At 43.9% G+C, this 16,213-nt stretch overlaps 2 protein-coding genes across 8 annotated transcripts in view; both read left to right on the top strand.

Moving 5' to 3' along the window:
* The window catches only part of Atg10 (autophagy related 10), a 317,126-nt gene that overhangs the window by 264,559 nt on the left and 36,354 nt on the right, over nt 1-16,213 (top strand). For 2 of the 7 annotated variants that reach the window (XM_052743620.1, XM_052743617.1), the window contains exons 5-7: nt 8,944-9,041; nt 9,848-9,963; nt 10,250-10,360. The exons of 1 other annotated variant lie outside the window; for it this stretch is intronic. In XM_052743620.1, coding sequence (XP_052599580.1) covers nt 8,944-9,041; nt 9,848-9,947 — 198 coding nt within the window. In that variant the 3' untranslated portion in view covers nt 9,948-9,963; nt 10,250-10,360. Of the gene's footprint in view, nt 1-4,341; nt 4,455-8,943; nt 9,042-9,847; nt 9,964-10,249; nt 11,256-16,213 lie in introns of those variants that run through there. 4 more of the 7 variants (XM_052743616.1, XM_052743618.1, XR_008219607.1 and 1 more) reach the window with 3 other exon arrangements.
* Nucleotides 4,484-5,974, top strand: LOC128113727 (gem-associated protein 8-like). Its single transcript, XM_052743622.1, has one exon. The coding sequence runs from the start codon at nt 4,484-4,486 to the stop codon at nt 5,198-5,200; it is 717 nt and encodes a 238-aa protein (XP_052599582.1). The 3' UTR covers nt 5,201-5,974.

Genomic DNA, 16,213 nt, shown 5'->3' on the forward strand with positions numbered 1-16,213 from the left:
TGATTGATGGGGGAGGCTTGTCAGTGATGCCATCCCTGGGCTGGCGGTTCTGGATTATATAAGAAAGCATCGAGCAAACCAAAGGGAGCAAGCCAGTAAGCAGCACCCTTCCATGTCCTACATCAGCACCTGCCTCCAGGTTCCTGCCCTGGGTGAGTTCCTGTCCTGACTTCCCTCAGTGAAGGGCTGTTACCTGGAAGTGTTAAGTTACCTCCCCAAGCTGCTTTGGTCAAGGTGTTTCATCGCAGCCATGACAACTCTAACTAAGACACCTGCTTGGTCTGAACACAAATTTCTAGGCCTACAGTAGCAGCTGACTGAATGGGGCTCAGAAACACTGAGGGGTTCCCATTGGATCTCCTCCTCCGGCTTCCCTCTTTGAGAAGCCAGCATTATTGAAGGACCTGATCACCTGAAATCCATCTCGTCACATCTTTATCCCCAACCCAGAAAAAACAAAACAAACAAACAAACAAAAAAAAACTTCCTTATTTAAAACACCTGGGGCTGAAGCTGTTGCTCAGCAGTTCTGAGCACTTGTTCTTGTAGAGGACCAGGGTAGGTTCCTAACATCCACCTAATGGCTTACAACTGTCCTAGATTCCAAGGGTTCTGATGCCTTCTTCTGGTCCCCTCAGGCACTGGGAATACACATAGTGCACATACATACACACAGACAAAATGCATTAACACAGAAAATAAGCGGAAAAAGACTAATGTGAGATCACAGAACCTGCTCCTGTAGAGGAAATCAGCCATGCCTTATTATCCTGTCTAGTACCATCACAAAACTGCTAAGCTCCTAGTAAGAGAGAGTGAGGCAATATGATTGACTTCCTACGCTGCAGCCTTACACCCTATCTAATATCACCACTGATCTGCTAATCTCAGGGACCCTACCCCACCAAGCTCAGAGACACCCCCATTCCCAAAGCCCAGAGACTTCTACCCTCCAAGCTCAGGGACCCCCACCCTCTAAGCTCAGAGACCTCCCGGTGGTGATATTTTATTTGTGTTCTAACAAATAAAACTTACCTGGGGTCAGAGGACAGAGCCAGCCACTAGATTAGACATGGAGGCCAGACAATGGTGGCACACACCCTTAATCCTATCATTAGGGAGGCAGAGATCTGTCTGGATCTCTGTGAGTTCAAGGCCACACTGGGCACAGAGCCAGGTATGGTGGTGCACACCTTTAATCCCAGCACTTGAGATCTCATGTCTTTACTTGGGAAAGACACATGCCTTTAATCCCAGGAAGTAATGGCAGGAAGCAAAAAGGTATATAAGGTATGAGGACCAGGAACTAGAGGCTTTTAGGCAGTTCAGCTGAGATCCGCTCAGGGGTGAGGACTTGGAGGCTTCCAGTTTGAGGATTCGTGGAAACAGGATCGGCTGAGGAGTTGGCTGAGGAGTTGACGAGGTGAGGTTGGCTGTGGCTTGTTCTTGTTCTGTTTTCACCCCAATATCTGGCTCTGGGTTTTTTATTATAAGACCATTTAGAAATTCGTATTAACAGCTCCCCCTCCCTGGCACCCCCAACCCCCAAGCTCAGAGACCTCTATCCTTCACTGTCTGCAAACATAAAGAGTTTCTTTGTTATGCAGGTGGCTGCTGCACCTCCTACCCCAGTTTCCCCTGCTGTCCAGGGCTAGCACTAATAGAAGACCTGATTACCTGACAATATTTGGCCGAGACCACTGTATAAACTGAATTTTGTGGCTTCTGTAGCATCACCATCTCCATGAGTGGGGCTGGAGAGATGTCTCAGTGATTAAGAGCACTGGCTGCTCTTCCAGAGGAACCAAGTTTGATTCCCAGCATCCACATGTTGGCTCCCAACCCTCTAACTCCAGCTCCAGGAGATCCACTGCCCGTTGCCTCTGAAGGCGCCTCCACTCACATGCATACACAGAGACACAAACTTAACACCTAATTTAAAACAATTAAATTCTTTTCAAAACAAACAAAAAGAGGTCTCCAGGAGCTAGTGTGATGTTGTGTCTGTGATAAGACATAGAGTGGAAAGATCAAGGAGAATCAGAGTCATCCTCTACTGTAATGAGTTCAAGACCAACCTGGACTCCATGAGGGGCTCTGTGTCAGAGAGAGAGGAGGAAGAGGAGGGATATGAGAGTTAGCTGTGGTAGCCCATGCCTGTAATACCAGCACTTATAAGATAGATTCAGGAGAATCAAAAGTTCAGTCATTCTCAGTTGTATGTATATTTTGAGGCCAGCCTGGGTTACATGAGACCCAGTCTCAAAAAAAAAGTCTCCATGAAAGTAACCACTTTTTTTCTTTGTTTATTTTTTGTTTGTTTATTTGTTTTCGAGACAGGGTTTCTCTGTGTAGCCCCATAGACCAGGCTGGTCTTGAACTCACAGAGATTTGAGTGCTGGGATCAAAGGTGTGCACCACCACTGCCTGGCTAGTAACCGCATTTTTAAATTACAGATTTTTTTTCATAAAAACTGAAAATTACATAAGAATTATTGCTTGATAAATGAATAAATGAGAATGTATATTAATTCAAATCACATCAAACTCAAACAAGCAACGTTTTTCTATACAGCGTGAGCACTATTGGTTTTCAGGAGATTCACAGCTGTGTGTACAGACACAGTGTCATTAACCTAAAAGTCTGAAATCCAAAACTTTTGAACAACCACAAAAGTTTCAGATTTTGAAGCATTTTAGAGTTGGGATTTTATATGAGAAATGTTCAATCTGTAAAAGGTATGAAAATATTCCCAAACCTCCAAACGTGTGACACTTCTGGACCCAAGCATTTAGGTTCAGGGAAATAAGAATTCACTTTCAACATTTTAAAAAATTAATATTCCATCTGTCTTTGAAAAATAATTAATGATCTGGTTAATTTTCTCTAACTAAGAGAAATTAGTACAGTTTAGAAAGCATTAGATATTGAAATACATACAGTTTAACCACATGGTCAATTGAGGATATTTTTGACACATTGCCAGAAGATTCTCATGGTTAGCAACACACTTAAAGGGTCTCACAGCCAAATGGACCTTTGAACTCTAAATTCTCTTCAAACAAAACCCTTAGTAACATTGAATGATAGGAGTGCAGCTCTGGCCAGTGTTTATCCTACACAGTAACTTCCCGTGGACAGTGTTTATCCTAACACAGTAACTTCCTATGGCCAGTGTTTATCCTACACAGTAACTTCCCATGGCCAGTGTTTATCCTAACACAGTAACTTCCCGTGGCCAGTGTTTATCCTAACACAGTAACTTCCCGTGGCCAGTGTTTATCCTACACAGTAACTTCCCGTGGCCAGTGTTTATCCTACACAGTAACTTCCCGTGGCCAGTGTTCATCCTAACACAGTAACTTCCCGTGGCCAGTGTTTATCCTAACACAGTAACTTCCCGTGGCCAGTGTTTATCCTACACAGTAACTTCCCGTGGCCAGTGTTTATCCTACACAGTAACTTCCCGTGGCCAGTGTTCATCCTAACACAGTAACTTCCCGTGGCCAGTGTTCATCCTAACACAGTAACTTCCCGTGGCCAGTGTTTATCCTAACACAGTAACTTCCCGTGGCCAGTGTTTATCCTAACACAGTAACTTCCCGTGGCCAGTGTTCATCCTAACACAGTAACTTCCCGTGGACAGTGTTTATCCTAACACAGTAACTTCCCGTGGCCAGTGTTTATCCTACACAGTAACTTCCCGTGGCCAGTGTTCATCCTACACAGTAACTTCCTGTGGCGTCCACCATTCCTTCCTGTCTCCTTTGTCCTGCTACCATCATCTGTCCCACCGTAAGCCAACACTGCAATGCCATAACTCTTTCTTATATAATTTTATGTCATTTAAATTAGTGAATAAAATTAAATTATATTAAATTTATTAAATTAAATGTATTAAATCCAATCTGTGTTTTGAGACAGGATGTCACTGTGTGACCCAGGTAGCCTTGAACTTCCTTATTCTCCGCCTCAGCCTCCGAAGTGCTGAGATTACAAGCATGTGCCACCATCATGTGCCACCATCATGTGCCACCATGCCTGCCTTCACTATTACCTTCACCTTCATCACTTAGGAAGCTTTTCTTCCTTTCTCTTTTCTTTTTTTTTTCTTCTTGTGAATTTGAGTTTTCCTTTGATATTATTTACTGAAGGACCTCCTTTACTGTAGATTATAAACAGACCTTTCCAGCAAGCAGTTCTCAGTCCATTTCCTCAGAAGCATGTATTACCTTCATTCTTGAAAGTTGTTTTGCTGGATAAAGATTTTTAGTGTAAATTATAAGGGTCTCTCTGCAGACTAACCAGTAATTCTCGTATGATCATCCCTCATTTTTTAGGATTTTTTCCTTTTTTTGAAAATAGAGCCCTCACCCTCCCCCCTCCACGAAGAACTGGGCCCCTGGTTGCCCACCACCTAAGATCTGCAAGCTGCATGCCCACAAGTGCCCACTTGGACTTTTGCAAGCGGAGATAGCAGCAATGGCATCGAAATGGAGCGCTACTGCATCTTGGTATTCTCACCCAGTATATGCCAGATACTGGCGACATTATCACCATGCCATGTTTTGGCTGCGAAGCCACCAGAATGCCTACAGGAAGTCCAGGGATTCCTATTTCTCTTCCCTGTGGTTCTGTCCTCCTGGAGTTCTTCCCTGGAACTCTCTTGCTTATGGGGCTAGGCATCCTTGGAACTTTCAAGGCCAGCACACGGCCTGGCAGGAGCCTCCCTACCGTGTTCCACATCTCCAAAGCTCTGGGCAGCCTCTGTACCATAGCAGCAGAGCCCAGGCCTCCCCAAGAGAAGGTGAAGCCCCGCACGAAGAGGAAGAGATGGAGTCCGATTCAGATGACGAAGTCGAATGTGACGTGAGCAGTATGGAAATCACCGAGGAGCTCCGCCAGTACTTTGCAGAGACCGAGAGGCACCGAGAGGAGCGGCGGCGACAGCAGCAGTTACACGTGGAGCGCCTGGAAGACTATGTGAATGCCGACCACGGCCTGTACTACACCCGCCGCCGGTCAGCGGAGCCCCCATCCGAGAAGCCCGGGGAGCAGCGCCGAGCCGAGATGCAGCGCCTGTGTGGGGACAGTGCTCCCAAGATCCTGGCCATGGAGGCTGCTGTGCAGCTGAGCTTTGACAAGTACCGTGACAAAAAGCAGCCGAAATACTGGCCTGTCATTCCCCTGAAGTTCTGAGTCCTGGGCACAGGGACCCTAGGGAGTGCCTCCTGAACACAGTTCCTGGCCTTTCCCTCTTACCTTTGGAGTGTTCTCTTTGTCTCTCCTTCAGAGAAGGAGGCCTGTATGCCGACACAGTGGATGTAATCTGTCAGCCACTTAGAATTCGGTCAGCAGGAGGTGTACTGTTGCCAACACAAGGAATGCCATAAAGTGATAATTGTGTATATTGTACTGGCTCTTGATTTGCTCTCTAATAGTTCATTGAAATTCTTGCCTAGAGATACTGTCTAGTGGTTTGCGTTTGTAATTTCCTTCTTTAACCTCTGAGTGTCACAAAAGCCTGGAACCACATGTCATTCCCTTTTTTATTTTTTATTTTTTTTAGACTAGTTCTCATATAGCCCAAGCTGGCCTCAAACTCTTCAACCCTCCTGCTTCCACCCCCCCCCCCCAACTGCTAGCTTACAGGTGTGCGCCCCATTCTAGGCTCTAATCCGCATGTTCTCACTGACTGTGACCCCTGGATCCCTCCGAGAATGATGCAAGTGTACAGTAAGAAATGCCACTTGTCACTCGGCTAGCTGACAGCCTGAGTGCTCCATAAAAGGCCTGAAAGTAAATACTTTGGGCTTGGCAGGCCATGTGGTCTGTCTCAGAACTACCTAACCCTGACTTTATAGCATAAAAACAGCCATGGATACTGAGTAAACAAATGGATGTGACTCTATTCCAATAAAACTTTATTTGTAAAATTAAAAAAAAAAAAAGAAAATAGATTCCTTTCTCATACAGTATATCCTGATTATAATAGTTCCCCTCCCTCTACTCCTCCCAGTTCCTCCTCCCCTCTGGATCAACTCACTCCCTTTCTGTCTCATTAAAAAAGAACGGGTTTCTAAGATGTAATGACCAAACATGAAAAAATAAAATATAATAAGATGAAGCAAAAACTATCATATCGAAGTTGGACACTGCAACCCAGCAGGTGGACAAGTCCCAAGAGCAGGCCAAGAGTCAGAGACCCACTCGCTCTCGTAGTCAGGAGTCCCATGAGTACTCAGCTAATAGCTATAATAGATAGATACACAGAGAACTGGTGCAGACCCATGTAGGCCCAGTGTTTGCTTCTTAAGTCTCTGTGAGCTCTAACTAAAACTCCAAATACGGGCTGGAGAGATGGCTCAGAGGTTAAGAGCAGTGACTGCTCTTCCAGAGGTCCTGAGTTCAATTCCCAGCAACCACATGGTGGCTCACAGCCACCTAATGAGATCTGGCTCCCTCTTCTGGTCATACATGCTGTATACATAATAAATAAATAAATCTTTAAAAAAAAAAAAAAAAAAAAAAACTCCAAATACTATACCAAGTAGATATGGAATGGACAACCATGTCTTGTCCCTGATTTTAGTGGAATTGCTTTGAGTTTCTCTCCGTTTAATTTGGAGTTGGCCATAGGCTTGCGGTAAATTGCCTTCATTATGTTTAGGTATGTCACTTGTATCCCTGATCTCTACAAGATTTTTATCATGGAGGGGTGTTGGATTTTGTCAAAGGCCTGTTCTGCATCTAATGACATGATCATGTGGTTTTTGTCTTTGTTTGTTTGTATGGTGGATTACATTTACTGATTGTTGTATAGTAAATCATCCCTGCCTCCCTGGGATAATGCCTACTTATTCATGGTAGATGATCTTTTTGATATGTTCTTGGATTTGGTTTGCAAGTATTTTATTAAATATTTTTGCATCTGTGTTCATGGGAAATCAGTCTGTAATTCTCTTCTTTTGTGGAGACTTTATGCCGTTTGGGTATCAGGGTAACTGTGAGCTCATAAAATGAATTTAGCAAGTTCCTTCTGTTTCTGTTTTAGGAATAATTTGAAGAGTATTGGTGTTAACTCTTCTTTGAAATTCTGGTAGAATTCTGCTCTAAAACTGTCTGGCCCTGGGCTCTTTTTTGTTGGGAGACATTTAATGACTGCTTCTATTTCCTTAGGGGTCATAGGTCTATTTAAACTCTTTATCTGATCTTGATTTAACTTTGGTAAGTGATACCTATTGAAAAAAATTACCCATTTCTTTTAGATTTTTCAATTTGGTGGAGTATAGGTTTTTAAAGTGTGTCCTTATAATTCTCTGGATTTCCTCAGTGTCTGTTTTTATGCCCCCTTTTTCATTTCTGATATTGTTAATTTGGATATTCTCTCAGTCTCTTAGTGCGGATAAGGGTTTGTCTATATTGCTGATTTTCTCCAAGAACCAATTTATTGGTTCTTTGTATTGTTCTCTTGGTTTCTATTTTATTGATTTCAGCTCTCAGGTTTGATTGTTTCTTGCCATCTACTCCTCTTGGGTGTGCTTACTTCTTTTTGTTCTAGAGCTTTCAGGTATGCTGTTAAAGTTGTTAAGTATAAGATCTGTCCAATTTCTTTTTTAATGTAGGCACTTACTGCTATGAACTCAACACTTAGCACCACTTTCATTGTGGTCCATAAGTTTGTGTGTGCTAGGTATTCATTTTCACTGAATTCTAGAAAGCCTTCAATTTCTTTATTTCTGTCTTGATTCATTTTTTCATTCAGTAGAGCGTTGTTCATTTTCCATGAGTTTGTGAGCTTTCTGTTGTTTCTGTTGTTGTTCAAATCCTGCTTTAATCTGTGGTAGCCTGATAGGATGCAGGGAAGTATTTCAGTTTTCTTCTGTGTGTTGAGACTTGCTTTGTATCTGAGTATGTGGTCAGTTTTGGAGAAAATTTCATGAGGTGCTGAGAAAAAGCTATATTCTTTTGTGTTTGAGTGAAATGTTCTGTAAATATCTGTTAGTTCCATTTGATTTGTAACTTCTGTTAGCTCCAGTATTTCTGTATTTAGTTTTTGTCTGGATGACCTGTCCATGAGTGAAAGTGAGGTATTAAAGTCATCCACTATCAGTGTATGAAGATCAATATGTGATTTAAGCCTCCATGGTGTTTCCTTTAAAAACTTGGGTACATAGATGTTAATAATTTAAATGTCATCTTGGTGGATTTTTCCTTTGACGAGTACATAGAATCCTTCCCTATCTCTTTTAATTAGTTTTAGTTTGAAGTCTATTTTGTTAGATATTAAAATAGCTACATTGGTTTTCTTCTTAGGTCCATTTACTTGGAATTTTTTTTTCAAACTTTTACTCTGAGGTAATATCTATCTTTGATGGTAAGGTGTGTTTCTTGGGGGCAGCAAAAGGATGGATCCTGTTTTTGCATCTATTCTGTTAGCCTGTATCTTTTTACTGGGGAATTGAGACCACTGATGTTGAGAGATAACAGTGACCAATGGTTGTTGATTCCTCTTATTTTGTTGTTATTGTTCTTGGTGGTGGTGGTGGTGGTGGTGGTGTGTGTATGTGTGTGTATGTGTATGTGTGTGTTTGCTTCCCTTCTTTTGATTTTGCTGGTGTGAGATGATTTATTTCCTGTGTTTTCATGGGTGTAGTTAACCTTAGGTTGGAGTTTTCTTTCTAGCATCTTCTGTAGGCCTGGATTTATAGGTCGATTTTGTTTAAATTTGACTTTATCATGGAACTATGCCTGATGACATGAGGTCAAGCCCAGGACCAACTCCTGCATTGGCCTCAGATTGCCACATATGTGCGTGTGCACATGTGCTTGTGTGCAAACACACATGGAGGGAGAGGGAGAGAGAGAAATGGTGTAAAAAGGAAAGGCAGATCGTTTAATTTTTCTTCGAAGTCGTTCGGTGACAACTTGAATTGTTGCAGGAGCATCCAGTACTTGGGCAACCATTCTTTGTTCTACATCCCTGCAAGACAAATGAATTCATGACTGCAGTGCTGAGAAGTTCACAGAAAATCAATAGGTAAGAAACACCTTCAAGTCACATCGTACCCTACTCTGACTTAAAAAGTATAAATCGCCGGGCGGTGGTGGCGCACGCCTTTAATCCCAGCACTCGGGAGGCAGAGCCAGGCGGATCTCTGTGAGTTCGAGGCCAGCCTGGGCTACCAAGTGAGTTCCAGGAAAGGCGCAAAGCTACACAGAGAAACCCTGTCTCGAAAAACCAAAAAAAAAAAAAAAAAAAAAAAAAAAAAAAAGTATAAATCTATTCATGCGACTCTAAAAGCCAGGCTAAAATCAGAAATATTCTTGCTAATAGTAACAGTGAACATGTTGATTTTGGCTGTGTGCTAAGTGTCCTGAGTTTAGATGAGCATCCCAATAACTGAATACACTGTTTTACTTAGTTTTCAGACAGGAAGTCTGCTAATGCACAGAGGAGTTAGGCGTCTCTGCTAAAGTCACACAGCTAGTCTGGGGCGGGACTAGGACTTGACTCCAGGCATTTGACTTCAGCACCACTGTTCTCACTGCCACCCTCAGCCAGCTCAACAGCTGCTCAAATTCAAATGAAAGCTTTGGGCCATCATGAGGAATCAGAGGCCCCAGTTCTGTTCTGCCCTTCAACTACCTGAGTGAGAGATCCTCATTACTCTAGGATCACAAATGCAACTTATACCCTGTGGCTGGCATCAGGGTTTCTGGGATTCCAAGCAAGCCCACATCCTGGGGAAAGGCCTCATTTCTCTTCCTTTTGGCCACTCGCTGGTTCTCCGTCAGATACTATGATACAGCATTTATATTACATATGCCTCGCTTGTTTCCTAGAAATGTCAACTACATCACATCATGGCTGAGCATTGTGGGCCCAGTTGTTGGTCTGAATCTGCCTCTGAGCTATGCTAAAGCAACATTGCAGGATGAGTGATTTGTTGATGAGCAAGGTAACGAGCAAAGCCTGGGTGCATGCTTCGTTGTTAGAAAGATGATGGTGTCTCTCTTACCCTTAGCTACACCTTGGGTCTGGGGTCAGTTTGCACTGTCTTTATTGGGCTGGGTCCTGGCTAGTTCTTCAGCATTCCAGTTATTTGAGAGGTATTTACCTTGCTACAAGGGCACACACACAACCTCAGGAGTGGGTGGTTTTTATGTTATGGCCAATATTCTGGAAATAAGACTTTACTGCCCTCCTTTATTCTCTTTGCTTTTGTCTTATTCTTGTTCCCCAAGAAACTGCAGCATGGAGAACACCAAGAATATACCTGGGAAGCCTCGGTGTTTATGGAAATGGGACTGCGGTACCTCATGTCACCAAGATTTGATGCAAATTTCTTTCCTTGAGAAGAAAATGTCTGCAGACCTGTTTGGAACAGTCGTTATGTGGAAGGAACACATCACAGATTCAGATCACTGTAAAGAGCAAAAATGAATCTAATTCAGTGACATTGTAGTTCTGACATCATCAGGGCTCACACAGGTTGTTTTCCTCTAGACACGGTTCTTCTTCTGTTGTGGAGATTGATGGAGAAATATGTTTGTGTGTTAAGTTTCATATAAGATGTATGAAAATTAAAATGTAGAACTTACTTGTTTCAGAAAATTAATGTCATAAAAATAAGCCGGGCGGTGGTGGCGCACGCCTTTAATCCCAGCACTCGGGAGGCAGAGCCAGGCGGATCTCTGTGAGTTCGAGGCCAGCCTGGTCTCCAAAGCGAGTTCCAGGAAAGGCGGAAAGCTACACAGAGAAACCCTGTCTCGAAAAACCAAAAAAAAAAAAAAAAAAAAAAAAGACTTATCTTTGGAACTAGAAAATATCATCCTGAGTGAGGTAACCCAAACCCAGAAGGACAAACATGGTATGTACTCACTCATAAGTGGATACTAGATATAAAGCAAAGAACAATCAGACTGCAACCTACAGAACCAGGGAGGCTACCTAGAAGGGGGGACCCTAGGATGACTGTGGCTTATAATAAGTTTTGTTTTTACTCAATTATTGGGCAAGCCTCAATGAAATATTTCACTATTAGGATAAGAATTTATACTGTATCAAGCTGATAATAGAAAAATAAATAAATAAAAATGGGGAAAAAATAAATTAAAAAAATGACTCATCTTAAATTATTCTCCCACAGTCAAATTCAGGAGCAATGGATTATTTCTCTGTCACTCCCTCAAACTGTGTCTGTGTGTGTACATTAAAAAAAAGATACAAAATAAAGAATGTTCAAGCCAGGCCCAGTTTCTTCCTGCTACCTGCAATCCAGATGTATAACTCAGCTACCTCTCCAGCACCATGTCTGCCTACCTTCCGTCATGCTTCCCTCCATGACAAAAATGGACTAAGCCTCTGAACTGTAAGCCAGCCCCAATTAAATGATTTCCTTTATAAGAGTTGCCAACTGGGCAGTGGTAGCGCAAGCCTTTAATCCCAGCACTCAGGAGGTATAGCCAGGCTGATCTCTGTGAGTTTGAGGCCAGCCTGGGCTACCAAGTGAGTTCCAGGACAGGCACCAAAACTACACAGAGAAACCCTGTCTCAGGGGGAAAAAAAAGAGAGAGTTGCCATAGTTGAGGTGAGTGACTCTTCTCCAGCCCAGAGAGTCCTGCCTCTGGGACCTAGGCCCTGGGACACAACCAGTCCCCAGGAACCTCCACCCATCTCTGCCCCAGTTGCCAGCCAGCAGGGAAAACTCCTGAGGGCAGGATCCCACACCAAACCACCCCCACATTGGACCCAGCAGTCTACAAGACTCATGCTGTACCCCAATACCCATCCCACTGCAACAGGAGATTTCTAGACAGCTTAGTATTGACTGTTGTATGGTTATTAGTGGCCAGTCTTATGCAGATCTATAATGAAAAGGAGCAAGCTGAGAAAGGGAAAATACAAAATGTACAATTTAAGGAGAAAGGGGCACCAGGAAGTGTAATGGAGCTATCTATTATTCCCACAAGGTGAGAATAAGACCACTACCACAATTTTTGAGCCAAATTTGAAGAGAGCTTTATTAAATAACGGCCGGGATGATGGATACTGGCCAGGTCCATACTCAGGATTCCCAGAGAATGGCCACAAATTATGTTCATCAGGTGCTTATAAAGGCAAACCCACAAAGCTATGTACTTCCTGCCTTCATCCAATCAGGGGCAAGCATATACTCCAGAACCATGAGTCCAAATAAAACTGTCCCATTATGAATCAATGTCAGATGTTTTGTTACAGCAAGAAAAACAGAGCCACATGTGGCCAGAGATGGCTTTGTGAGAATGGGGTCTGTGCTAGGGTAAGGCAGTACCCCTCTGGAGAATCATGGAAGTCTGTAAGAGCATCCCAGTCCACATCTGCCAGATAAGGACTGAACTCTGAATGAGCAGAAGTAGAAAAGGGTTCATCTAAACTGCTAGGAAAGCTACATGTAAGTTTAAGGTGCCGAGCTGCACATATTCCTGCTAGGGTGAGAATCTGTGTATCTGCTTGCTGGACACTTTGCTGGTACCACTTAACATCTTCATAGCTTCTGCAAGGGAGGTTTCCCTTCACCCTCCCTAATGTGAGCAAAGATTTCTCAGCAAATTGTTTCTCAAGCCTGTCCTTGTGTGTGTGTGTGTGTGTGTGTGTGTGTGTGTGTGTGTGTGTGTGTGTTCTAAATAATCTGGAAATACTAGTTATTCTTTGCTAGCAAGCTCTGAGATGTTACCCTACTAGCTCAGGCCTAGTTAAGGTTTGGTTTTAATTTTTGTTCTTTCAGTACTGGAGATTGAACCTAGGGCCTTGCACATGCTAAGAAGCTCTTCTCAGCCTCTTTTTACTCTTTATTTTGAGACAGGGTTGCCCAGGTTGGCCTTGAACTCACTTTGTAGCCCAGGCACGTCTTGAACTCTGCTCCTCCTGTGTCAACCTCCCTAGTAGCTGGGACTCTGAGACTGTGCCACAGGCCTGACTTACCAGGAGCTTTCAGTGGTTGCTCATTGAGTGTTTGCTCCCTTGTTCATGGTGGATCATGAGTCACTGAAGGTGAGGACATTATTTGGGGGCCTGGCATGGTGTCTCATGCCAGTAATCCCAGGAATTGCCCAACAAAAATATACTCTGTATGTGAAAATAGAAAATAAAGTTGGCAAATATAGCCGGGCGGTGGTAGCGCATGCCTTTAATCCCAGCACTCGGGAGGCAGAGCCAGGCGGATCTCTGTGAAGTTCGAGGCCAGCCTGGACTACGGAGTGAGTTCCAGGAAAGGCACAAAGCTACACAGAGAAACCCTGTCTCGAAAAAACAAAACAAAAAACAAAAAACAAAAAAGTTGGCAAATACATTGAGAGAGAAAGGACATGGAGCTGGGTGGGTGGGGAAGTGCTGCGAGAGGGAAAACCATGATCAGAATATAGTGTATGAAAAACATTTTTTTTTCAATTAAAAAACAGGGCTCTTCTAGCACTCAGGAGGCAGAGACTTGTGGATCGCTGAGTCTGAGGACAGTCTGATTTATATTGCAAACTACTGGCTAGGACTACATGGTGAGATTCTGTCTGAAAAAAAAAAAAAGGCTTTGTCCCTCATCGTCTCGTGATGGATCAAGAAAGGCTCCAGTCGGCAGTGGGGATGGAGTTCTCCAGCCAGTGGGAAAAGCAGAGTCAGTCATGATCAGATCAAAATGGGGTTTTCTCATTTTTCCCCGTGGTAGTGGCAGTTGTATTCATGTTCCTGAGATGGCAGGATGTGGGGTTCTGCTCTGTAAAAGCACCCTTTTCTTAATCCCCAGTGATAGGCCAATGAGGCTTTTAAGTTGAGGGTAAATCAAGAATATGAAACTATCCTCAGATGTTTCTCACACTTGTGTCATATGGGAATGCCCCCCCACCCCCACCCCGGGGCTACATGCTAGGGAAGCCATTTACCACCACGGCTCTCAGCTGGAATTCTTTTGATATACTTTGCGTGTATTCATGTATCAATGCGTGTGTACCTGCACACGTGTGGGAGCCAAAGGGGATTGGATCCCCTGGAGCTGTGAGCTGACTGATGTGAATTCTGGAAACGTAACTCAGGGTCTCCTGCAAGAGCAATAAATGCTCTTTTGTTCTTTGAGACAGGGTTTCCCTGTGTAGCCCTGCCTGAACTGGAACTCGCTCTGCAGACCAGGCTGGCCTTGAAAGATCCGCCTGCCTCTGCCTCCGGAGTGCCCGGATTGAAGGTGCGCGCCACCACTGTCAGGCAGCAGTAAACACTCTTACCCCTGAGCCATCTCGGATTTCTCACCCACATTCTTACATGTATCACGTTCCAGTGCTGGGGGATACATGACCTGGAGAATGCCTTAGTCCGATGGGGGGGGGGGGGGGGGGCGCCGATGGCTCTGGACCATAGGATACTCGCTTTAGCTAAGGGCTGGGAAGTGGGTCTCAGGGAAGACTTTGAAGTAAAGAAACATGAGCAGACTGATAAGTGACATATCCAGTGTCCAACCAGGAGGTAGTGAGAAATGATGCCACCTGCCATGTGCTGAGAATTTTTTTTTTTTTTTTTACTTCGCGGAGAACCACCAAGAACAGCTGAAGGGATTGGAGATGGTAAAGTAGTCATGTTTGCGTTTTAGAGAGGAAGTGCCTTGAAAATTCTGCTGCTCCATGCACCTATCTCACAGAGCCTTTTCAGGACTCTCTATCATCGCATTGATAAAGGAGAGGATGACAGGTGTCTGGCCGAGAACCAAGGACGTCTCAGTTCTTACCTGGGGTCTTCCTAAACAAAACCTGCTAGTGTCTCCAGAATCCTGAGCCACCTGAGGCAGGGCATCAAGCCTCTCTGAGTCTGTTTTCTGGTGTGTCAGATGTCTAAAAGTTTATTTAATCCGGTAAAATCAGTTTGCTGGTTATTATTTTTTTAAAAAAATAAAGACCACATTAAAAAGAAAATGCCGACTGTATTTCACATAGTGAAAGTATTGTTACCTTGTGAATTTTGCTTTCAACCAGTCATTTGTCCTCAGTGGTGAGATTTGTTCTGAAGAACAAGCATCCTTGGGTGTTTCATCCATGGGTGAGCCTTGTCAGGAGATGGTACAGTGTGCAGCACACTAGGTCAATGCTGTATGCAGCCATATATGTGGCTTTCTCACTGAGCTGTCTTCAAGCAGCATGCTGTATACATGTGGTCTGTGTATATATGTGTGTGGTGATATAGTGTGTACCCCAATATATTGTGTACCCTAATAAACTTGTCTGAGGATCAGAGGACAGAGCCAGCCACTAGATTAGACATAGAGGTCAGGCAGTGGTGGCACACACCATTAATCCTATCACTAGAGAAGCTGAAATCTGTCTGGGTCTCTATGAGTTCAAGGCCACACTGGTTACAGAGTCAGGCAGTGGTGGCACACACCTGTGGTGGTATTGTGTTCCCCAAAATATTGTGTACCTTAATAAACTTATCTGGGGTCAGAGAACAGAAAAGCCACAAGATACTTAGGCTAGAAAATGTTAGCACACGCCTTTAATCCTAGCATTCCAGAGACAGAAATCCCTCTGGATCTCTGTGAGTTCAAGGCCGCATTGGAAACAGCCAGGCATGGTGACTCATGCCTTTAATCCCAGAAAGCAGCCTTTAATCCCAGGGAGTGGTGGTAGAAAGCAGAAAGGTTTATAAGGCGTGAGGACCAGAAACTGAAAGCATATGGCCTGGTTAAGCATTTTGGCTGGTTAAGCATTCAGGCTTCTAGCAGCAGTTCAGCTGAGAGCCATTGGGATGAGGACACAGAAGCTTCCAGTCTGAGGAAACAAGACCAACTGAGGAATTGGCAAGGCGAGAGAGCTGTGGCTTGTTCTGCTTCTCTGATCTTCCAGCATTCACCCCAATACCTGCCTCGGGTTTGATTTTATTAATAATACTCTCTAAGATTCCTGCTACACACGCCTTTAATCCCAGCACTTGAGATCTCATGCCTTTGCTTGAGAAGCACACATGCCTTTAATCTCAGGAAGGGACATGGCTGGGTGGAGAATGGTGTATAAGGCCTGAGGAGACAGGAAATAAGCAGCAGTTCAACTGAGACCCTCAGGGGTGAGGACTCAGAGGCTTTTAGTCTGGGGATTCATAGAAACAGGATTGGCTGAGGAGTTGGTGAGGTGAGGTTGGCTGTGGTTTGTTCTGCTTCTCTGATCTTTCAGCTTTCACCCTAGTGTCTGGCTCCATGT

The sequence above is a fragment of the Peromyscus californicus genome, unplaced genomic scaffold, assembly GCF_007827085.1.
Source record: "Peromyscus californicus insignis strain IS unplaced genomic scaffold, ASM782708v3 Scaffold_18__1_contigs__length_77618521, whole genome shotgun sequence".
Lineage (NCBI taxonomy): Eukaryota > Metazoa > Chordata > Mammalia > Rodentia > Cricetidae > Peromyscus > Peromyscus californicus.

What these genes read in the sequence shown, in the direction of transcription:
- LOC128113727 (XM_052743622.1), top strand. Translation starts at nt 4,484, where the DNA reads ATGGCATCGAAATGGAGCGCTACTGCATCTTGGTATTCTCACCCAGTA.